Genomic DNA, 23,218 nt, shown 5'->3' on the forward strand with positions numbered 1-23,218 from the left:
CTGCCTTTGACCTTACCAGTATGGCTCCAGCAATGTCATTTTGACGTGTCATTGGAGGAAATTATTTTTCATAGCGTCACTTCCTGAATATGAGTAAGGGGGTGGTCACGTGACATGGCTTCGGCGCTCTCCTTTCTCCGACTACTTTTGATTTAAAAATATAATTGAAAATCTCGATTCATATGGACGGGCTCCGGGGCTTTATGAAAGATGGTCTCAGGTCGGCTCTCGATCGATGCACGGAAACGCGTTTTACGCGGCGCGTGGGGAACATTTCTGGACACAAAATCGTCTGTTTTGTGGGCTGCAGCGTCACGTGACCAGCACGCGCCTCGGGTAAAGATGGCGCCCGACGGTTAGAAAACAAGCAGCGCAAGCAGCGGCGACATCCTTCACACCGCCGCGACGTTTGGGATCCATAGAAACCGAGTGGAGTACGTGTTTGACTTTTTGGACATAAGCTGTCAGACAGCGGGTTTGCTCTGTTTTCCCTTATAATCACATTTTCGGTCGGTTTAGGGCCGCTGTGCAAAGGAATATTGAGTTTTATTGTGTTTCGCGTGAAAGCTGAGGGAGTCTCGCGACTGGTTCACGCGCTAGGCTGCTAACCTGAGGCGAGCCGTTAGCGCACTTTTGACAAAGTCACTGACAGGAATTATTCGTTCAAATGTCATTTTTTGCCACGTATTCTGCTTGTCAGGTTCTTTTGGATTTGGTGAAACCCGGTTATAGCCTATTTAAAGAACGTTTTAGCTCCTTTTCTGCTATTTAAAGTTGATTAAACGGTTCGTGAGAGGAAATTAGCTAGCAACCACGGTACACTAAGCAAGTCTTGAGGAGCTGTTACACCACATGCAGCATTATATTTTTGACGAATGAGACTTTTTTTGCTGTTTTAATCGTATTTAGAATTATTTAACCCGCGATATGTTTGTTGGGGAAGCATTTAGACTTCTCCACTGAATATTTAGGACCAAAGAACAGCACGTTTAGTGCAACGGTGGTCTAATCTTGTGTATTACAAACGTTAAATTCTACGACAGGTTATTGTTATTGTGTAATTTCAATGTTTGGAACATTTCAGAGATCGTTAGAGTTTTCTTTTGTTTCTAGTCTGGTTTCTGAATGTGTAAGCTGGTTGACATTAACATCCAGCAGCAACGTCAGACCAGGAAGTCTAACGTTAGTTGGATCAGTTTAGGCAAACACGTGTGAAGCTGGATGTTGTGGTGAGCCGTTAGCAGCATTAGTTTAGTATGTTTTTGCCCTTCTGAATGCATTTCTTGACTAATTAGTGTTGTTTAGATTTATATAATATGTGGTTTTCAGTCGAAGTCGTCTAACATTAAAAACAATCCAAAAATATTCTTTATTTATCTTGGTAATGTAATGGGAAAGATGTGATCTTTACGTTGGGTCTATGTCATTGTCTTTATTAAATATCTGTGTAGTTTAAGGGGACATAGATTTATGTTCGATGTTAGATTAAGTAGGATGTTTTGCAAAGCAGATTCTCTTTGTAATCTTTAATATAATGTTTTCTCTTTCTTTCTCTCTTTTAGACAATGGATCCTGGACAAGATTTGCTTCTCGCTGCTCTAAGTGAAAGTGGAATCTGCCCTAATGATCTGTTTGATGTTGATCCTCAGGACACATTTCCACTCCCTGCCTCACAACAGGTAATTTAAAACGCATACATGCAACATGATATACAATATATTTTCATGCAGTCTAGGTGTAGTTTTTTTTTCTTAACTCAAAAGTAGGGCTCTGTATTAAGACAGATTTTACAAATCGTTTTGATTATCAGGGCTTGACATTTAAGGCTTCTCCTGGACAAGTGGATTTTTTTGAAGGGGCAAATTTGAAAGAGAAATTTACTTGCCCGATCAGTAGCGTGTTTAAAACGTCAATAACAAAGGAATCACCAAAAAGCTCAAATGATTCAGATTTTATTACATCTAGTTTTTATATTTATAACATGTCACAGTTAAGTATCACACGACCAAGAGTGCTGTCTTCCTGAATACCATCACGATTGATAGTGACACTGATTTCATGCAACAGTTCAGTAAACGACTAGATAATATTAATTTCACTTACGTTTTAGATGCAATATGGACTGTTTAGCAGTGAAAATATCCAAACAAAGATCACAGCAGAAATATAGCACATCTCACAGCATCACCCAGCCATGTCTCATTAATGAATGATTTAGTGTTTAAAACGAATTGGTTGAGTCAAAGATTCAATGACTCATTCATAAACAACTGCCTCATTCTGGAAGAAATTGGCCTTTTGAACGAATGACTCAATGACACAGTTTCATGTTTAAAAGTTTCATTCTTTCCAACATTTCTTATTTGTATATTCAAAAAATATTTAAAACAATCTCATAAAATTATTTAATGCCGTTTTAATTTTTCAGTGTAAATTATTTCATTTGATTGGTAACAGCCCTATATTATATTATTCTAATTAAATTTATTGATCAAATTTAAGAATTTAAAATGAAAGATAAAGATTGCATTTAATAACATAAGGGGGAAATGCCCTTTATAAATTTAAATGTCAAAGCTGATAGAACACTGATAAGAATATTGCTTCAGAATAAATTATATTTACACCATAAAAAAAACCCTTTTTTCCCCCCTGGACAAGCAACTTTTTTAGTTGGTCAAGTGAATGACGATCTACTTGTTCAAAGGACAAGCACATGACAAGGCTTAATGTCGAGCCTTGATTATGATAACGTTTTATTTGGCTATGTCAATCTTTCTTAAGGAAAAAAGCTGTGAGCTATCAAGAGAACCCTGTTAATTGGTACATTACTATATTGAATGCTAAAATTAACAACAGAGTCCAACTTATTAAATTGATTTGCTGTTTATTTTTGGATATAATATTCAACACTCAAATAAAAACCGTTGTATACAAACACATACAAATACAAACAAAAGGCTGTGACCTTTGGGTTAGCAGTCTGACTCTCTAACCATTAGGCCACAACTCTCCTCTTAAAACACTGATTAAAAACTGCCCCCCCCTTGAAACACTGATTAAGTGATTATATAATACATTTTCAATAAGTTGTATGGTTTCTGTCAACATATTTTCTGATGTTCATGATTATATAATACATTTTCAATAAGTTGTATGGTTTCTGTCAACATATTTTCTGATGTTCATGTTTATTTTGTGCTATAACTAGTAGTAAAGGAAGAGATGATCAGTTCATGTGCCGCTTGAACTGAGGCGGCAACAGCGTTCTGTCACTCAACATTAAAGTGATATTTATAGTTAAAATAAAGCACAACGTTGACTGCGATTATTGGATGGGATTCATGCTACAAATAATGTTTAGTGAAGTATTGTTCACGCATCAACTGAAAACAGTGTAGACAAAGTCTGACCTTTTGAATTGATCAAAATGAGGACTGATTAAAAGTGTAATCGATATTGTTAACCCAGCCCTACTCAAAACAGAGTTGAATCTAAAAGCAATCTTTCTCAAAGTAGCACATTGATGATTGACGTGAGTTGTTCTTTTCCCTTTCCTTTTCAGTCAGTCTCATTAAATGCACTTGACATCGGTCTTAGTAATGAAACTTCTGGAATTGTCAGGATTGAACCTGCAGTTCCACCTACTCCTACAGTCACAATCAGGGTAAGTGTTGCACATAGCGTCACTATTTATAGACTTTTGACTAACGTCGTAAAGTCTGGTCCAGCTTATTCTGTCCAAGAACTGCTCACTTAGGCAAAAAGACAGGTATGTTATTAAGCAACCAACCAGAGTTTTTGTTCTTAGGTGCCGTTTAGTAGCAGGTGTATCTGTATTAAATTACACTATGTACAGATTATTTCACCGATTATAACTCTCTAAATCCAGTTCTGCTCATTAACTTGCACTTAAGTGCATTTCTGGAAGCATTTCTGCATTAAGCTTCCCAGTCAGATTGGAACTAGCAATTTCTTGCAGTTTTTCTTTGAAATATAATGCAGACTGTGAGTGAGTAAACTGTGGGTGGTCTATCTGAGGCTTCTGGGTGTGTAACATGTTTTAATATTTGATTGTAAAGCTCAGAATTACACATGCTGCATTGATCATATTCTGTGTCTTTGCAGGAGAAGCCCCAGCCCTCAACTACTACCTTCGTTTTAAATCAACTGAATCAGTTGCCATCGCTGGGTACCATTGTAGTCACCAAACCATCAGCCGGGACCGGCTCCAGGCAGACCATCACAGTAACCAAGGTGGTACACACAAGTTCGACAGCACAACAGAGGTCTTTATCATCTTCAACTGTGGGCGCACAGAATAATGACCAGATCAGATTGAAGGACCTCCTGAGAACCAGCAGCCTGAAGACAAGCAGCCTTGGAGAGCTTATGAAGTTGAAGCCCCCACCTGACATAGCGCAGCCCGTTGCTACGGCAACAGCCACAGGCGCAAGTGAGTGCTGGCAGACATGCTGGACCTAGAGCGATCATAGATGTTTTTTTTTGCTTGTAAGGGTCTGTCGTTGCAGCTGTCGGCTTTGTGGCACTTTCCAGATCTAACGCTGAATGCCAGTTTTCAAGTGCTGCCTCCAGCTGTCAAAACAAGAAACCAACATGAGCTCCAATCACTTTTGAAGGCGTTAAAGCTGTTTAGATGCTCTTAGGAAATAGGAGACATGTTTTTAGGTCCATTTTGTTTTAAGAAAACGTTTTAAATCTAGGCCACACACACGTTGCTGCTAAAGATGGTTGTTACGACTCTTCTTTGTGCTTCAAATCGGACAACTAATTGTTAATTTAATGTTTTTTTAATCCAAAACATTTATGGCGCACTTGAGATTTTCGTTGTTCAAGTTTTGAGCATTGACCTAAGCTCATCTAGAGAGACCGTGTGGATGCAATCATGCTGTGTTTTTCTTAATGGCAATGCTCTTCCTTTCAGAAATTATTCTGGTCTCCACAAAGATGATGAACAGATCAGGTATGGGTAGGGTTTTAACTGCAGTGCACTGATTCTGTTTTCACAGGTGCTTTCATGTTGTGGTGGGGCCGTATCAGTTCTGACAAACTGCTGTGGCTGTGTGAATATTTGTCTCAAATTTTTTGTCTATCTTTTCTTCAGCGGAATTAAACAATGGCTTGAAAAAAGAAGTGTCCAGCAAAGATGTAGCAAGAATCTGGGTCAACGATGACATGAAAATGCGGAGCTTCTCACCTGTTAATGTACGTTTTAGAATTTATTTGTTTACATGTAATGAGCCATGCACTGATGACTTTATCTGTAAGTTTAATGTTTTTGTATAAATTTTTTTTTTTTTTACTTGAATGTAGAAATTACCAGGAATGAAGGAGGAAGATGAACCGGAAGAAGAGGAAGAGGAGGAGCTGGGTCATGCGGAGACATACGCCGAATACATGCCAATGAAATGTGTGTATAATTGTGATCAGGGTGTTTAATGTATAGATTGTAAATAGCCAGTTATTTCTTAGCATTAATTCAGTCCTTAAATGCACATTTTCTCGTTTAAGATTGTGGGATTATTATTATTAGTGCCAACAGATCCATTGTTTTTCCGCTGTGTTTATGGCAAGTTTGTAAAGCTAGTCTCGCATCTCCTCTCTCAGTGAGAATTGGACTGCGGCACCCTGATCCTGTGGTGGAGACCAGCTCTCTGTCCAGTGTCAACCCGCCAGATGTGTGGTACAGACTTTCCATTACAGAGGAGACCATCGATAGAGGCTGGTTATCTGCCCTCCAGCTAGAGGCCATCACATATGCTGCTCAGGTTTGGGTCTTTTTACATATTGTAACCTTTAAAATGTAGGCCTAGTAGCTTTTAGGAAGCAGATTAGTTCATTTATCCAGGTCAAATCACAATGTCAAACTCTCTCAAATAGTTTACTGCAGTAATTCAGATCTGTCTCTAAATCATGTCTTTTCGTACAGCAACATGAGACATTCCTACCGAATGGAGACAGAGCAGCCTACTTGATTGGAGATGGAGCCGGTGTTGGAAAGGGTAGAACCATTGCTGGAATCATATATGAAAATTATCTTCTTGGCAGGAAAAGGTCCCTCTGGTAATCACTTGTTTTCTTCCCCCTTCAAGCTGCTTTTTGTGGTGTGTAATTGTACCATTATTCATGCTGTTTTTTTCACCACTGGTCTGTGCAGGTTTAGTGTCTCAAATGACTTGAAATATGATGCAGAGAGGGACTTGAGAGACATCGGAGCAAAGAACATTCAGGTCCATTCGCTAAACAAGGTACATTAAGTGCTTCTTGGCCAACATATGAGATGTTTTGTGTATTTCCAGTTGTACATTATTTCCCCACATCTCTCTTTCAGTTCAAATACGGAAAGATCTCATCGAAACACAATGGGAGTGTGAAAAAAGGTGTGATCTTTGCCACATACTCTTCCCTGATTGGAGAGAGCCAGTCTGGAGGAAAGTACAAGACGAGATTCAAACAGTTACTGCACTGGTGTGGAGATGACTTTGATGGTGTTGTATCCTTTCACGTCACAAGGAAGCGGGGTTGTTGTGATACCGAGTTGGTAGTAATTCTTTAATGCCATAATCTGACTACCCTAGAAAAACATTATATGCTCTAGACCAGAAAAAGCGAGTTTCATTGCATGTTGACTGAACTGCAGTGAAGCACTTCACATGGTGTGATTTGTATTCGGCTCTCTGGTAACTATGGTGATTGATTCCCTTGACTAAGCATCTCAGATCGTCTTTGATGAGTGTCACAAAGCCAAAAATGTTTGCCCTATTGGGTCATCCAAGCCCACAAAGACCGGGTTGGCGGTTTTAGAGCTACAGAACAAGCTGCCAAAAGCCCGGGTTGTGTACGCAAGTGCTACAGGTATGTGACTGCTTTTAAATTTTTTGTAGGTACACAGCAAACCAGAAATAAATGCACAGCTTACAATGTATATATCTTTTGTATGATTTTGTGTAGGAGCATCAGAGCCCCGCAATATGGCCTACATGAATCGCCTTGGGATCTGGGGAGAAGGAACTCCATTTAAGGAGTTTACTAATTTTATCCAAGCTGTTGAGAGAAGGTGAGTTTGTCAGAAAAGAGTTTGTGTTCATGACCTTGCTTTCTGGTACCAGCCTGCATTCTCTCAATATTGAATGCAACCCTATTTTGGTTGGTTTATTTTAGAGGTGTCGGTGCCATGGAGATTGTTGCCATGGATATGAAGCTGAGAGGAATGTACATCGCTCGACAGCTGAGCTTCACGGGCGTGACGTTTAAAATTGAAGAAGTTCCTTTGACGCAGAGCTACATCAAGATGTACAACAAATCAGTCCGCTTGGTGGGTAAAACCTTTTCAGGGGTCTCAGTCCTCTTGTTTGGTGCACACATCAGTGATCTGTATAATGACTGGATTGCTTATTACGTTCTAAACTGCCATCAGGCAGTGAATCCTCTGGAAGTGTTTGAGCGGCCATCTTACTATTCCCTACCGACAGAGGGCATTATTGATTTATTACCAAAACATTGACCTAAAATCACCCGATTTGCAGCGTCTCCATCTCACCGGATTATTTTTACTATATATATATATATATGTATGTATATGTGTGTGTGTAAATTAATTGTTACTTAAGATGTTATCTGTAATGTTTATGGTCTTTTCGGAGAGGATAAGTCATATATTGAAATCGTTAATGTGGGGTAGATCTACTGCACACTTCCGACACTGGTAATCGACCTAACACAAAAATATATTTCTCTATGTATGTAATTATGGAGGATATATTAAACATGAACATATCTGTGTTTAGCTGCATAAAATTGATTCGAATAGCCAATACAACAAATATTAATACAAGCCTGTTACACTATTGTATTAAAATTCAAACTTTTCCATGCATCATCTTAGAAATAAAGAAGTCAGCGTTATTTGTCTGAATAAGTAATGATGCGTGTATTTTATTTCTTGATTGAGCAACATCTGTATTAGACTTTTAAAGACAGCTCAAATTCTATGGCGTTTTACTAGAATACAGTTTCCATGAGTAAAGTGTAATGTAGGCTATCTGATGTTGAATTATTAATTTAACCACCGTTTAAATCATTAACTGCGTCGAAATTCATGCTGTTAACGAAATCATTGAAACATTTGCAGTTAGCCTAGTGTATGAATAAAAACAATATTACAACACAATATAAATGCATAAACACAACAGTACAAGGCGATTTCAGGTTACAAGGCATACATCTTTATTCCGATTTCAGAATGCGCACTTTGACATTTGTAATACATAAGCTGAAGTGTCTCGTCAGCCTGCCGAGCTGATGTTCACTACTGTAGTGAACATCTGCTGGGGTGGGGAAATTCCTGACTTTAATAACCATTTACATGCTTAGGGCGTTTGCGTTGTGAGAATGTACATGGAGACTTCAGATATAAAAACGGAGTCTCGTTTGGCAATGTTTTCTCAGTAAAATCCTATAATTTCCTATTAATTCACTTACTAGGGAATACCACTATGGCGGCGCGGTGGCTTCACTTTGTATGACCCCATGAGCAATCCAGTTCTCTATAGATCAGTGGTTCGGATTGCAGTGTTCGGACTTATTCAGATGAACCGCATTTACAGAGCAATCCCACCAGAGTTCACTTTAATTTAACCAAACCTGCCAAGTGTGAAAACACCCTTAAATAATCATAAACTCTTTATTTTGCAAATGTGCAGTGGGTCAGCGCAAGAGAGAAGTTCCAGCAAGCCGCCAACCTAATGGATGCAGAACAACGGATGAAAAAGTCCATGTGGGGTCAGTTCTGGTCAGCTCATCAGAGGTTCTTCAAGTACCTGTGCATTGCTTCTAAGGTCCGAAGAGTGGTGCAGCTGGCCCGAGAGGACGTTAAAAATGGAAAGGTTAGATTAGATGTCCTCGTATTACAAAAGAGCTTTCAGAGAGAAAGAATGACAGTGATTTTGGTTGCGTTGACCTCTAACATTCTCCGTAGTGTGTGGTGATTGGTCTTCAATCAACTGGAGAAGCTCGAACCCTTGAGGCCTTGGAGGAGGGAGGAGGCGAGCTCAATGACTTTGTCTCTACTGCAAAGTGAGTGTAATAATTGTTCAATTGATTTTTTTTTTTTTTTTTTTAAGAAATATTTCCTTTTATAACAGATAAAAATGGACTGATTTTGAATGATGTTTTTATTTATTTTACTAAATATTTCTATGCATGATCCTTTAAAGGGGTGTCCTGCAGTCCCTGGTGGAGAAGCATTTTCCTGCACCGGACAGACAAAAACTCTTCAGTCTTTTAGGCATCGACTTGAGTGTGAAGAAAAAGCCTTCACCTTCAGAAACCACCACTGAGCAGAAAGGCAAAAAGCGGAAAGGTAATAGTTCACACGCCCTTGGAAACCGCAATAGACATGCCCTGTTATATTTAGCAATGGTTTCTACCCAGAAACTGAGTATAATTCAATGTTAGAGGAAGCAAAACCACGCTTGGGCTTTTAGGTTGCTCAAATTGAAAATGAAGGTTAGTAATGTGTTTGATCTGACCATTGGAGTGTGTGTGGTGGTGTTTTTTTGCAGGACCAGAAACAAAGAAGCAAGTGAAGAAGGCTCGTAAATCTGGTGGTCTGTCTGGTTCCAGCTCAGACGAGAGCAACTCGGACGATTCGGACAAAGATGCAGAAAGCGACGACAGCTTCAAGTCGGTCAGCTCAGGGGAGGAGGATGAAGATGACTTCAACCCCTTTAAGGATGATTCCAGTGAGGATGAGGAAGATGGTGAGAATTTGTAAATTCTCTTGCATGTTACAACGAAGATGATGTTGTCAAGTCACATTTATTTATATAGCGCTTTATACACTACAGATCAAAAAGCAGCTTCACTTTAATAAACAGGAAAATAGTGTTAATGTTACAGAATTAAATTATGATAAATTCAGTTCAGCTATGAGCAGCGCTGCATAATGCTAAAGTGTCATTATTCAGCTCGGTGTTGATACCAAAATAATTATAAATATTCAAATGCTGCCTATTATTTGAAACTTAGATCCGTGGCTCATCAGGAAAGACTCTAAAAAGAGTAAAGAAAAGAGGAACAAGAAGAAGAAAAAAAGCATTGATCCGGACTCTATTCAAAGTGCCTTGTTAGCCTCCGGGCTTGGAACAACCAGACCCACTTTTACAGCCCCCACCATCAAACCTTCAAACAACACGGTTGCTGTAGGTAAGTGACCTATGAGCTTTTCACAACGTTTAGACCATCGCAGCTGAAAGTTGTTAGATAAAGCTGTATAATTAAGAACGTCATTGTCCAATGAATATTAATAATCACACCAAACAATTGTATTGAAGCCAAAAGTGAGCCAGAGGAGAGTAGCTGTGTGACCAGTCAGGATGCTGTTGAGGACGCCCAGCGGATGAAGAGGGACCTGCTGGATCGACTGGAGCAGCTGGCAGAGGATCTACCACCCAACACGCTCGACGAACTCATCGATGAGCTGGGAGGCCCGGAGAACGTCGCAGAGGTTGGTCTGTTTGTAGAGGGTTTTTTGTATCAGCCACACATGCATGTATATATTTATGAAAAATTTGTTATTTTTTACAACATAAATTATATATAAAAATTAGGGGTGTAACGATACACGTATTTGTATTGAACCGTTCGGTACAAGGCTTTCGGTTCGGTTTTCGGTACGCATTTTCAAACCGAATGGTTCGTTGGACCATTTTTCCTGCCGACCAAAATTTCGTTATTTCAAATGTAGGCGCGTGGCAAGCGCGCTCATAATGTAAGAGACGCCGGCGCAACCACAACATTGCCCAACATCAAATGGCAAACGTAATGCAACGAACGAAACTGCTCGTTATTGTGTGGTTGAAGGACCGTTTATCAGTTTGGACCAGTGCAGCGCGAGCCGATCGTGATCATGCGACACTACACAGCGCTAATAAGAGATCCAGTAAAGAAAGCATTTGAATTCGCCACAGAAGTAATAACATCGCTGCGAGATCTAGTGAGAAACATTCACATTTCTCCGTTATTAACGGATCAAACAGCGCTGACGTGGAAACCTGGAAGAAACATTGTGCCATGAATGAACTATCCAGTGTCCACAGATCAGCAACATTCACCATGGCTTTACTATAGTCACACTAACTGTCTGCAACCATGGAAGTTTGTCAGGAATAGTGGGCTATAATGCCTTCAAGTAACATTACGTCGGTTTTATTTTGACATTATGAATACAATTGCTGCCCTCAAATGTTAATCTGAACTAAAATAAACCTGTTTATAACTACTACAATATTACATTACATTTTTTCCAAGGAGCTGTTTTGTTTTATATGCTCCTAAGAAGAGTCAATTATAGCTCCAGAATTGCTCAAAGTAAAAAAATATCATACTTTATGATGTTAGTTTTAATAAAAAAAAGAATACAAAAAAATTTAATCAAGGAAATTTCTCTGGCATTTCTTTCTTTTTGCTGCATCAAAAACGTACTGAACCGTGACACAAGTGTATCGAACCGAACCGTGAATTTTGTGAACCGTTACACCCCTAATAAAAATATATACATGCAAATATTTCTTAAATGTATACATGCATGTGTGTATTTATATATACACAAAAAAATTATACACTGTACACACACATACATATACATATATTATGTAAACAAACTTTTATTTTGGATGTGATTAATCGTTTCACAGCCCTAAAAGCAATGCCCTTTTTAAACGTGTGCATCTTATGCAATGCAGATGACTGGCCGCAAAGGCAGGGTAGTCAGCAACGATGATGGCAGCATTTCCTACGAGTCTCGATCAGAACTTGACGTCCCAGTTGAAATCCTAAACCTCACGGAGAAGCAGAGGTTCATGGATGGAGATAAGGTATGCTGCTTTGGTTTTACCCACATCTATGTAATGTTTTGTTATTATGAACAACATCTAAACGGTTCAATGTTCACTTTGGTAGAACATCGCAATTATCTCAGAGGCTGCCAGCTCTGGTATTTCTCTTCAAGCCGACCGCAGAGTGAAGAATCAGAGGAGGAGGGTACACATGACATTAGAGCTACCCTGGAGTGCTGACAGAGCTATTCAGCAGTTTGGTGGGTATATATTATTATTTACTTTTTTTTTACTTTTTACTTTTTCAGGGGAAAAAAAGATGTATGCATTTGAATTTCATACAAGATTTCAATTACTTTTGGATTACAGTTTTAACAAATGAATAAACTTAATGTGATGCACATTTGTCAGTCATACATAAATGACACTGGGAAGATTTCTGTAATGGTACTAATAAAAAAGGGATAGTTCTCCCAAATATGAATATTCTGTCATTAATTGCTTGTTGTTCCAAACCCGTAAGACATTCACTCATATTCGGAACACAAATGAAGATCTTTTTAATGAAATCTGATATATAGTAGTAGTTGCTTAGGCTGTCAGTGGAGGAACAGAAATCTCTCAGATTTCATTAAAAATACCTTAATTTGTGTTCTGAAGATGAACGAATGTCTTACGGGTTTGGAACAACATGAGGGTAAGTAATGGGTGAACTATCCCTTTAATGCACAATAGCCAGATTTTTATGTTTATCATAATTAAACCCAATTTATTTAAATCTCATTCCATTTGAACTCAACTAAATATTGTTTGTTCCACAACTAGTCATATTTTAACCATGTCAATACATGTTTTTTTTTTTAACTGAATCAATTTAATTGTTTCCACAATAAATAGATTTATGCTGATCCTAAGCAATTTGAATAAATACATTTTAAAATGATTTAAATAAAATTAGATGCAAGTAGTTGGGAAAAAAAATCACGGCACTGTTTATTATTATTACCTTTTTTATAATTATTTTTTTTTTTATATATATATATTTACCTGTTCCATTTATGTATGACTGACAAATATGCATCACACTAAGTTTTATTAGTTTGTTAAAACTGTAATCCAAATAGATTACATTTTATATGCAATTCAAATAAGGCATACATGTATATAATATCACATTTGTATTAGAGTTTCCAGTTCACTGACTGTTTGGATTCTTTACAATCAGGTCGAACACACAGATCCAACCAGGTCACAGCACCTGAGTACGTGTTCCTCATCTCTGAACTCGCTGGAGAGCAACGATTCGCCTCTATTGTTGCCAAACGACTGGAGAGCCTGGTGAGTCACTCGTGCACATTCTGCATGCTAATGGATGTCAGTTTTAATTTTGTAAGCCTAATTGTTTCTTTCTCAAATAGGGGGCTTTAACACACGGAGACAGAAGGGCCACAGAGACGAGAGATCTCAGCCGATTTAACTTTGACAACAAAGTAAGATTGGATTACACGCACTGTCGGTAATAAAGCTGCAGTCCATAACTTTTGGAGATCTAGTGGTTAATAAACAGAACTGCATGCATCTTGGGGAAGAACATTGTAGCCTGAGCTACTTCTCTCTGTTTATGTCTATGTGAGGCCACGTAGTTACTGGGCTACTCAGCAGTGGTACGTCCTGAACCAGTCTAAAATAGACTGGATTCATGATGTGTCGAGTTGGATTTGCTCATTATATAATTTTTGTAAATTTTGAACACAAAAAAAGTTATGGACTGCAGCTTTAAATAGGGTTGTTGCTAGACTTATTTGCTGATGTATTTTTTTGTACATCTACAGTATGGAAGAAACGCTCTGGAAATCGTCATGAAGTCTATTGTCAGTCTGGACTCTCCTTTAGTGTCTCCACCCGGTGACTTCAATGGGGATTTCTTCAAAGGTATAGTTTAATGTCTTTTGACAATAGGAAAGTCACTGGAAAACCATCAAATTTAACTTAATCATACCTTGCATATAATTATTTAATTTGTTTTTTTTAGAAATCCGCAATGGTTTAATCGGAGTGGGGCTGATAAATGTGGAGGATAGATCTGGTGTTCTCTCCCTAGACAAAGGTGAGAGATTTTTCAGAGTCTAATTTATTCTCAGTGTTTATTTTGTCATGAAATGTTGAACGTTTTAAGACCCTGTAAAAAAAAAAAAAAGTCTTCATTTTCTCATGTCACATACCTTTTTCTTTTAATAGACTACAACAACATTGGGAAGTTCCTGAACAGGATTCTTGGTATGGAGGTCCAGCAGCAAAATGCACTCTTTCAGTATTTCTCTGACACTTTGAGCGCTGTCATTCAGAATGCCAAAAAGACTGGAAGATATGACATGGGAATTTTAGGTAAGAAGGTGTTTTAAACATGACTTGAGTCTCAAAGATCTAATAAAGAACCCAGTTATTATTTTCTGTGTTGGTGAAGTTCTACTGGAAACAAATCTCAGAGCTAAAATCTATTTCAGTGTGATCTTCAAATGAAGTGAACACCATTTGAGACTTTAGGATTAGCTGTTTTTGTTTCCTTTTTCAGTTTGAATATTGTTTCTTTGCAGATTTGGGCTCTGGAGATGAGAAAGTAAAGAAAGTTGATGTAAAGAAATTCTTGACACCAGGATATTCCACCTCAGGGCATGTGGAGCTCTACACAGTATGTTTATATCCATACTGAGAAACAGAAATAATGCACCTTTATGATGTCTTTAGTAGTGTTTGTGTATATCATGTGTGTCTGTTTTGTTGGCTAATGTGTTCCTGTGTCTTCAGGTGAGTGTGGAGCGAGGAATGGCATGGGAGGATGCCACGCATGTCTGGGCTGACCAGAACGGACCGGATGATGGTTTTTACGTCCAGGTGAGGCCTTTTTTTCTTTATTTTCCCCTTCTTTTTCTTTATACACCCCTCTGCCAATTCACTCAACTACTAAACCTAACCATTTTCTGTTTCATCTCAAGGTGCGGAATAACAAGAAAATTGCCATCCTTATAAAGGAAGTCAATCCCAAAAAGAGACTCTTTATGGTGTACAGACCAAATATCGGAAAACAAGTTAAGCTGGAGACTTACGCTGACCTCAAGAAGAGAAGTAAAAAGGTATTACATTACTGCCGTTTATAAGATGCAGTTTTATTGCGTTCTTAATGTTTTTGGTTCAGCATCAGTCAAATTATACATTTACCAGCCATGAATATATATTTTTTTAATCTGCTGTTTTTATGTATTTTGCTTTAGCTCAGTCTATATTTTTATCGTCAGACTGCACTTATGGTGTTTGATTGCCAGACACAAACACAGTTTTATCGAATCATTTGTCATCAATAGTGGTTCACTGCCACAATTTAGTATGATTGTTCATATCAGCAGCGAACTGTTCTATTCTCATGAACCGTACCCCAGACCACCCGTTTTATAATGACTTTGGTGTGGTTTGTGGGTGCACACTCAATTTTGGAAAACAGCGTTCACATCTTCTAAATGAACCAAACTCTGACGTCAATTGAACCTGTGTGAAAGCAACCTTGTGTCACTAGAAGCAGCTTGTTTTAGCCAGTCTCAGATCAAGCAGCTCCTCGATGTAGCAAAGATGCCACCCCACACAAATATCCCCAAATCCAAGCATGCAGTCGTATCTGCTGAGATGCACTTGCTTGAAAAACTCCTCTACAGCAGATGATCCACTTCTTAAATTAGATCTTTATAGGTTTTACACCAGCATTGCAATCACCAAATGAAGCTCAGGCTTCCTAGTTTAAACCTTTATAAGCCAACATCCAAATCTAAAGTTTGTGTCATTTGGTGATTGGTGAGTGAATGTTAATTTTAGACCCTGTCAGCACCCTGCAGACTATTTCATGTCATTTCTTAAACTTGTGCGGTCTCTAATAAGTCTCATCCCAAAATAGGTCCTCTCTGATGATGCCAAGCAGCACTGGATTGATCAGTACAACTGCTCGGCCGATGTCTGCTCGCACGCGTACTGGTAGGTGCCGCTTTTAAGTCACTTCAGAAATGAAAATCCAAAAGATTTGCGGAGATTCGTGAATCTCATCAAGTCGGACTGAGTTTGGAAATGTCACAAGTAACTTTTTGTTTGACAGGCGAGGGAACTGTAAGAAGGTGTCAGTGGGGCTACAGTGTGAGATCGGGCTGCGGTGCAGGACATACTACGTCCTCTGTGGCTCCGTGCTCAGCGTGTGGACCAAAGTGGAGGGAGTGCTGGCCTCAGTCAGCGGATCCAATGTGAAGATGCAGATCGTACGTTTGAGAACAGAGGATGGGCAGAGAATTGTGGGTAAGTTGTCAAACAGATACAGATATATATCTCAAATACAAGTTTTTAAATGTAAATCTTTCATAATGTAACTGTGACCGTTAGCAATGTAACATCAGAGGTGTTGAAAATGAAGACTTTAAAAAAAGAAATTAATACTTTTATTCTGTAAGAATGCATTTAATTGATCAAAAGTGACAGTGATGACTTAGACTTTTTACAAAAAATGTAAAGCAGCACAACTTTTTTTCTTACATTAATCATTTTCCTTGAAGCAAATCATCATATTAGAATGATTTCTGAAGGATCACGTGACTAAAGACTGGAGTAATGATGCTGAAAATTCAGCTTTATAATACATTCAGATAGAAAACAGAATATAATTCACAATATTACTATTTTTATTGTATTATTGACCAAATAAATGTAGCCTTGGTGACTTCTTTCAAAAACATTACAAAAATCTTACCAATCCCAAACTTTTGAACAGTAGAGAGTACATTGTGGTTATAAAAAAAAACTTTAATTTCAACCCGTTTCCTTTTTTCCTGCTCAGGTCTGATCATTCCCGCCAACTGCGTGTCGCCCCTGATCAACATCCTGTCATCATCAGATCAGTCTCAGCAACTGGCGGTGCAGCAGCAGCAAATGTGGCAGCAACTCCATCCGCAGAGCATCAGCCACACCGGCAACACATAGCGTGACAAACCCGCCCCTCTCTTTAGGGCAGATGTGGCATTATAAGCCAGCCAGCCTCCCTTCCTCTTCCGGTACACTGTGAGGAAGACAGTGCTTGTGCCGTATTTAATATTTCAGGGTTCGTGTCCAAAGAGGACTCATTGCCAAAGGAGCTTGCTGGACGAGAGAATCGGAGCTCTGCGCGTCAGAAAACCGCACTGAGAAAGGGGGCGAAACTGGACGATATTTGGTCAGACTGTTTCCTTTTCACAACCTCCAGTCGGCTAAATCATCGCCTGTACTTTCCATCGACATGCGTGGCTCTGTGAAGTCACACACACTACTTTGTACACAGGACAGCGCTCAGGGGTTACTCGCAATCGAGTTTTCTTTTTTCATTTCTTGTCCCTCTTTTTATTTTTCATTTCATTTTAAACACACGCCTGTCTCCACCTTTAGCCTTGTGACCCAGCATGTCTTGGCATGACGCTGCCTGTTTACCACTTAACACAGTCCCTGATTTGAAAGCAGGATCGTTCTGGCTCACCGACGGGCGTAAGAAAGTGGTGTAAACCCAACCCTGAAGACTTTATCAGAAACGTTGCATGGTTTGCCGAACCCTTTGGATTTAGTTTAGTTTATGGAAGCAGGTCAAGCGTCTGAGAGGGTTGATGTTTTCGCTGCAGTTTGAGTGTTTAATGCAATTGTAAACTGGAATGACCTTTTACAAAAAAGGCCACATCAATCAAAAGCTTTTGCTCTGTTTTTCTATTTCTTGCTTTTAATAATTTAATGTCACACGTGTTCCTTGGGCTAATGAGCTCCCGAACCTCATTTCTGCTGTAAATGTGTGAGTTTGAGACACATGCTCGGTCTTCTCTACTATATCTCGATGTATAGTTGCATATCTGAAATGTCATGTTTTTGCTGAATTGTAGATGTTGCAGAACTCTGAAGACAATGTCATTCATCCTTGCACGAGTTGCACTACTGATGGATCTGTTGTACAAAGAATCTATGGAAAAATTTAACTGACTGCAAGAATCTCTACCTCTTGCATATGACCAATAAATCTTGTGGATACATCCATTTCAAAATGTCTTTACTAAAAAGGGAACCACTTTTTTTTTTTCTTCCGGGGACTTGTGGTATTTGACTTTCTTTATCAATGTGCTAAAACAAGAAAGGAAGTTTAATCTTAAATCTTTTAATTATTTGGTGAGTAAATATATCTAATTCTCTATTAAAAAACAACAACACAAGGTCAAATGTATTTCAGTGTACAGTTTAATAGCACTTTGACACAGTTAAAAAGTACATTATGTACAAAGCTTTAGAAGAATAAGACCTTAAATCGAATTAAATCAGGTTTGTTCTCAACTAAACTAAATCCTTTTAGAATTTGATCTCCCCATCTGGTGCTTTTTTTTTTTTTGTCACATTTTTAAAAAAGATTAAATAAATAAAAAATCTATTTAAAAAATAAAAAATCTATTATCATATGAAAATGTAAGAGTACTTTCTGTTCCCCCCCCCCCAAAAGAAAAGCATTTTTTCGTAAAACACGAAATTAAAACATTTTCCTTCCAGTAAAACACATTAAAAACAATGTAAACCGTTGTGAAAACGAGCAGCATTTCTTTATTAATGATTTTGTAACTTCTCCAGTTGCCACGGTGTTGATGGACAACATTGGTACATTTTTTGTATTAATGATGTGTTAATTGTCTTGAGTTCTTTGTGATGATGATGGACAGCAGTGTGGGTGTCATGAGGAGTGACGCGGCCATATTTGCCGGTGCTCCGCTGTAAACAAAAAGTGTCTGTGAGACGGACGCTCCGCTGATTTTAGGGACAATTTTATTTCTCTCATTTATTATCTCTTCAGGTATGTCTTACAAACCCAATCCCCATCAACACCTTCCGGGAACTTCTGGGAACCAAGGTATGCCGAAAAAGCGGGGAAAACTCCTCGTCTTGAGTGTATTTGATCGAATGTAAGAATTGGCGTGAGAAAGAATACCTGGGGAAAAGCCGTGTGTAGTTTTTGTCCAGTCTGATCGCTACAGGGTCAGATCCTTCACATCCGCCATTATTACTAGTGAAAAAAACGCTTTCCTCGCCTTCGATAGCGCTAAATATCGGCTTGAGGAGCATTTTCGGGTTCTTCCCGAAGGGTCCGCGTCGCGCCGTGGCCGGATGGGTTTGTGTGGAGGCCGCTAGATTGTGATAAAAATGAATCCTTTTAGCGGCTAAGATCAAGCCCGTGCCGTTTCCTCCATGATTGTCTCTTGGGCTGTTGATTGATCGGATTCAGACGTGCAGTTTTTTTATTGCTCTTTGGGGACACCTAGTGGCCGACGGTGGTATCGCATGGAATGAGCGTGACGGAGACCGGGGCTAGTTGTCACAAGGGTTGCATCTCAGTGGGATCGAGACAAAAGGCCAATTACGCAAATGCACAAAGACTTTTTGTGCATCTACACTATCTATCTGTCAGTCTGTCTAGAAATAATGTAGTATGCATTTATGTAAATCGTAATTTGTTGTTTCATACAGTGAATGATTTGTATTGTTGTTCACTCCTAACAGGAAACATTCCTTCTCCGTCTTCAATGGCAACAATACAGTCATACAAGCCAATTATAAATGACTTTGGACCACCTTCATTGGGATTCCCACAGGTATGTTTCATGGTTATTATTACAGTTAAAGTCACCATGAAATCAAAATGTGTTATTATGGGTTTTTTTTTTTATGGAATATTGCAGTAATTATAAATAATTGATCAGTTTTTGATCAAAAGAACTTCGCCTCCCTCTTTGCAATAACATCTCGGCTGCATCAGTGATCGCATACTTCCCTACTATATAGTAGGCGAAACGTAGTATGTGACAAAAGAAGTATAACCGAATTCACAGTACTCATAAAAGAGTACCCGGATGACCTACTTTTTCCGGTTAGATTCTGAAGTGTGCATATGATGGACACTTTACTATCCCATGAGGCCACAGGAGAGGATTAATAATGGCAATGAAGTGATGTAACTGACCCTTATAGGTCACATGATAATGACATGGCGAATCAATGTAGTACGTCCAGATTACATTAATAATACACACACTCATACTATAGAACATGCCTTTTTAGCGATTGTTAAGTAATTACTTATTCATTAGAAGTACCTACTCAAGAGAGAGTATGAGATTTCGTACGCAGCCCTCTTTCTCTTCTCTGATGATGAGGGCGGGGAAACCTGTCACTCACATGAGATCGACCAATAGCAAACCACAAACATTCAATAAATTCCCCACGGACAATTCTTTCTTGTTTAAAATACAATAGGGAACAAAAGACCATCAGTTTCATGCCGACTTTAACTTAAACCATAAAAAACAGTTTCGTTACTTGGAATAATATAAAATAGAAATATATTAAAAACTATTATTAATGACAAAAAAATTACCAAAAAAATTAAAACAGAAAATATAAAAGTAAAAACTCATTCATAATATTAACCATAAAAGTATCTATAATAACACTTATTAGGTGATGCATTTATAATTATTATAAATATCTATAATAGGTTTGATACTCATTCTGACATAATAAGAATATTTTTTTCACCCAAAAATTATAATTATCCCATAATTTACTCGCCCCTCAAGCCGTCCTAGGTGTATATGACTTTCTTTTTTCAGCCAAATGTCACAATCAGAGTTATATTAATAAATATCCTGGCTTTTCCAAGCTTTATAATGGGAGTAAATGGTAACTGAGATTTTGAAGCCCAAAAAAGTGCATCCATCCATCAGAAAAGTAATATATACGACTCCAGTGGGTTAATAAAGCCTTCTGAAGCGAAGCCATGCGTTTCTGTAAGAAAATGATCCATAATTACCATTTACTCCCATTATAAAAGAGATTTTAATTAATTAAAAGAGAATACTTTTTTTTTTTTTTGGATGAACTAACCCTTTTTTAACCCTCTTACATTGTTTCCCCCCCTTTTATATCATTGTTTAGGGTCCAAATGGAAACCAAGTACCTCAGAGTAAATACGCTGAACTCCTCGCCATCATCGAAGAACTTGGGAAAGAAATAAGGCCAACATACGCAGGGAGCAAAAGCGCCATGGAGCGACTTAAAAGAGGTTTGTGTACGAAATCTATAAATCTGCTTCTAAATGAAGAGTTTTATCAAACGCACTGACATGTTACACTTACTCAGCAACTCAAACATCTTTATTTAAAGGTATCATTCACGCCAGAGGGCTTGTTCGGGAGTGTCTGGCAGAGACAGAAAGAAATGCGAGATCCTAGCGCCTCCTTTCCTCGTTCTCTCCAATACGGCTGAAAGAACTGTGTCTTCTATACCGTCACACGGGAATCATGCATGCCTTTCCTTTGAGGGGGATAAAACAATCAACAAGCGGAGCATTTATGTTACGAGTTGCGCTTCTCATCTGTGGTTTGGAGGGAATAAGGCACGGCGCAGAGAATATATCATCTGATTTATAAACGCAAGAGATCTGGAAGAACTGTTGCCATTTTGAGTTGTTTTTATATATTTCATTTTCTTTGACCACATAGTATCTTTAAGAACAAAATTAGCATAAAAATGCATGCAACCGGATTTATCGGTCCCACATTAGAATCTGCATGGCTTTTACAGGTTAGACTATAGGTATGTGCTTTTAGGAATAGCTCTCAGGATAATAAGGTATTTTCTCCCCGGACACTCTCATGGATAGCTGAGTTTTCTTTTAAATCGGAGGGAGATACTCAAAAAAAGTATTATAGTGATGCCATTACTTTCGTCTTTATTTGTATTTATTACCTTGTGTAATACAATGTATTTTCATGTAAAGACAAAAAAAGGTCACTCTTTGGAATTTTGTATATCTGTCAATAAATATGACATTCATTGTGTATGAAATGCTTTTGTTTATTGTTTTGCAAACGACTTGTATTGTACAAATTTTCAAAAAGTTAACATGATAATACCAGATTTTATTGTTAAACTGGTACACTGGTTTGATGATCCACCTAAACAAGAAATTCAAATATTAAAAAATTACATTTTTGATGAAGAAACCATATGTATTCATTATGAATCATAGTCATTTTGTAAGTCATTGTCATGTTTTACAAATCAAAATAATGCTGAAATATTTTATTTATCCTAAAGATTGTGGAAATGGTTTGAATAGCCATAAAAAAGCTAGATGTGGCTGTGATTACAAAAGGTCAGGAGTATCTGTGTTTGTGTTACGCTGAGTCAGGGATTTTCCCAGTAAACAACAGACGGCTGTGAAAGTATAACACCACTATTATGAGGTGAAATAATTATGTAACGTGGAGGCTTCTCGTCCCTGGGAGGGAGTTGACCGTCCTTGGGAAATGCTATGTATTGCCTTTGATAAAGGGCTGGCCATCAATTGGCAGGTTTCCACAATTATAGAGAAGAAAGGAGAGAGAGAAGTCAAACTTAATGGTGGGAAACAGGAATTAAGTCACTTGGTTATTGTGAAATAACAGGTAAGAAAGGGTGTAAGAATGGTGATCTGGCCAGAGACGAATTCGGATGTCCTCCGCCGACTCGTGAGCATAATTTGCAAGAAAGAAAAGACCATTTCCATGACTTAATATAGCTAATAAACACAAATTAACTAATGAATTTTGTAAATGTATAATTGCGTTGTAAATTTATTGTACGACCTATAACTTTTCATTACTTATTTTGGTGATTCTTCAGTCGCTTTTCACCTAGGGAAAAAAATAAGAAATTGTAATTTCGCATTAAGAAATTAAGTATTTTAGATCTATTCTAATTTTTTTAATTTGTGAAAATATTTCCATGACGATTAAGCATGTTTTTTTCCTTGCTCAATTATCAGTATTGTAATGAATCCTGGTGTTTTTGAGTTCAAAAGTGATTTTTATTTGTATATTAGGGCAAAATAATTTTTTTGCGGTGAAATAAATTACTTAATTTGATTACACTTTAATTTAATTTAAGGTGACATAGTTACATTGTACTTACGAAAATAAGCGCTGAGTAATATTAATTAACAACATGTTTGGTTTAGGGTTAGTTACTTGTAATTATGCATAATTTACTGTTATTACTACAGTAAATACATGTAGTAACGTGCAACTACGTTACCTTAAAATAAAGTTTTACCCTAAATTATGATAAAAAATAACGTCACAATGCAAATTTTAAAAAAATAATAATCTGGTCCCAAAAAGGGGGCAAAATATAATCCTTAATTTATTTATTTTGAATACTTACGGAAACAGAACCTCGTCGTTTCCTGACAGGTGAAATGCACCCATGTAGTGCGGGCTTACTCAAACGACCAATCAGAA

The 23,218-nt window shown here is 38.0% G+C and overlaps 2 protein-coding genes and 2 long non-coding RNA genes across 6 annotated transcripts; 2 read left to right on the top strand and 2 right to left on the bottom strand.

The window, feature by feature from the left end:
* The first annotated feature begins 88 nt into the window (after window positions 1-88).
* Window positions 89-17,933, top strand: sbno1 (strawberry notch homolog 1). 3 transcript variants are annotated; one of them, XM_082157938.1, is made up of 33 exons: window positions 89-434; window positions 1,563-1,679; window positions 3,566-3,667; window positions 4,129-4,456; window positions 4,946-4,984; window positions 5,126-5,226; window positions 5,335-5,431; window positions 5,629-5,789; window positions 5,951-6,084; window positions 6,179-6,269; window positions 6,353-6,514; window positions 6,741-6,876; window positions 6,973-7,078; window positions 7,183-7,336; window positions 8,724-8,906; window positions 8,999-9,096; window positions 9,237-9,382; window positions 9,585-9,782; window positions 10,051-10,227; window positions 10,356-10,528; window positions 11,766-11,897; window positions 11,983-12,118; window positions 13,084-13,196; window positions 13,277-13,348; window positions 13,691-13,790; window positions 13,891-13,965; window positions 14,097-14,243; window positions 14,453-14,547; window positions 14,664-14,750; window positions 14,852-14,989; window positions 15,799-15,875; window positions 15,994-16,187; window positions 16,723-17,933. In XM_082157938.1, exons 2-33 carry the CDS (start codon window positions 1,566-1,568, stop codon window positions 16,863-16,865), a joined length of 4,209 nt encoding a protein of 1,402 aa, XP_082014064.1. In that variant the 5' UTR covers window positions 89-434; window positions 1,563-1,565; the 3' UTR covers window positions 16,866-17,933. The 3 variants fall into 3 exon arrangements, with proteins under 3 accessions (XP_082014064.1, XP_082014066.1, XP_082014065.1); XM_082157939.1 differs by lacking the exon at window positions 89-434 and adding an exon at window positions 469-1,229; XM_082157940.1 differs by lacking the exon at window positions 4,946-4,984.
* LOC309489355 lies at window positions 17,256-19,426 on the bottom strand. The gene is made up of 2 exons (XR_014202389.1): window positions 18,868-19,426; window positions 17,256-18,650 (listed from the first exon to the last, which is right to left on the bottom strand). It is a non-coding gene; the product is annotated as an uncharacterized lncRNA (long non-coding RNA).
* Window positions 18,644-21,782, top strand: cdk2ap1 (cyclin dependent kinase 2 associated protein 1). The gene is made up of 4 exons (XM_082158104.1): window positions 18,644-18,789; window positions 19,437-19,528; window positions 20,871-20,997; window positions 21,099-21,782. The coding sequence occupies exons 1-4, from the start codon at window positions 18,735-18,737 to the stop codon at window positions 21,164-21,166; spliced, it is 342 nt and encodes a 113-aa protein (XP_082014230.1). The 5' UTR covers window positions 18,644-18,734; the 3' UTR covers window positions 21,167-21,782.
* Window positions 21,394-23,175, bottom strand: LOC309489367. Its single transcript, XR_014202400.1, has 2 exons — window positions 23,142-23,175; window positions 21,394-22,612 (listed from the first exon to the last, which is right to left on the bottom strand). It is a non-coding gene; the product is annotated as an uncharacterized lncRNA (long non-coding RNA).
* Window positions 23,176-23,218: the final 43 nt, after the last annotated feature.

Source organism: Leuciscus leuciscus (genome assembly GCF_965113295.1).
Source record: "Leuciscus leuciscus genome assembly, chromosome: 24".
NCBI lineage: Eukaryota > Metazoa > Chordata > Actinopteri > Cypriniformes > Leuciscidae > Leuciscus > Leuciscus leuciscus.

Bases quoted from the DNA above. Each gene is read 5' to 3' on its own strand.
- sbno1 (XM_082157938.1), top strand. From the start codon at position 1,566: ATGGATCCTGGACAAGATTTGCTTCTCGCTGCTCTAAGTGAAAGTGGA. The intron at 9,783-10,050 runs GTGAGAATTTGT...TTTGAAACTTAG, and splicing joins CAGTGAGGATGAGGAAGATG to ATCCGTGGCTCATCAGGAAA. The intron at 14,548-14,663 runs GTATGTTTATAT...CTGTGTCTTCAG, and splicing joins GGCATGTGGAGCTCTACACA to GTGAGTGTGGAGCGAGGAAT.
- cdk2ap1 (XM_082158104.1), top strand. From the start codon at position 18,735: ATGTCTTACAAACCCAATCCCCATCAACACCTTCCGGGAACTTCTGGG. The intron at 19,529-20,870 runs GTATGTTTCATG...ATCATTGTTTAG, and splicing joins CTTCATTGGGATTCCCACAG to GGTCCAAATGGAAACCAAGT. The intron at 20,998-21,098 runs GTTTGTGTACGA...CTTTATTTAAAG, and splicing joins CATGGAGCGACTTAAAAGAG to GTATCATTCACGCCAGAGGG.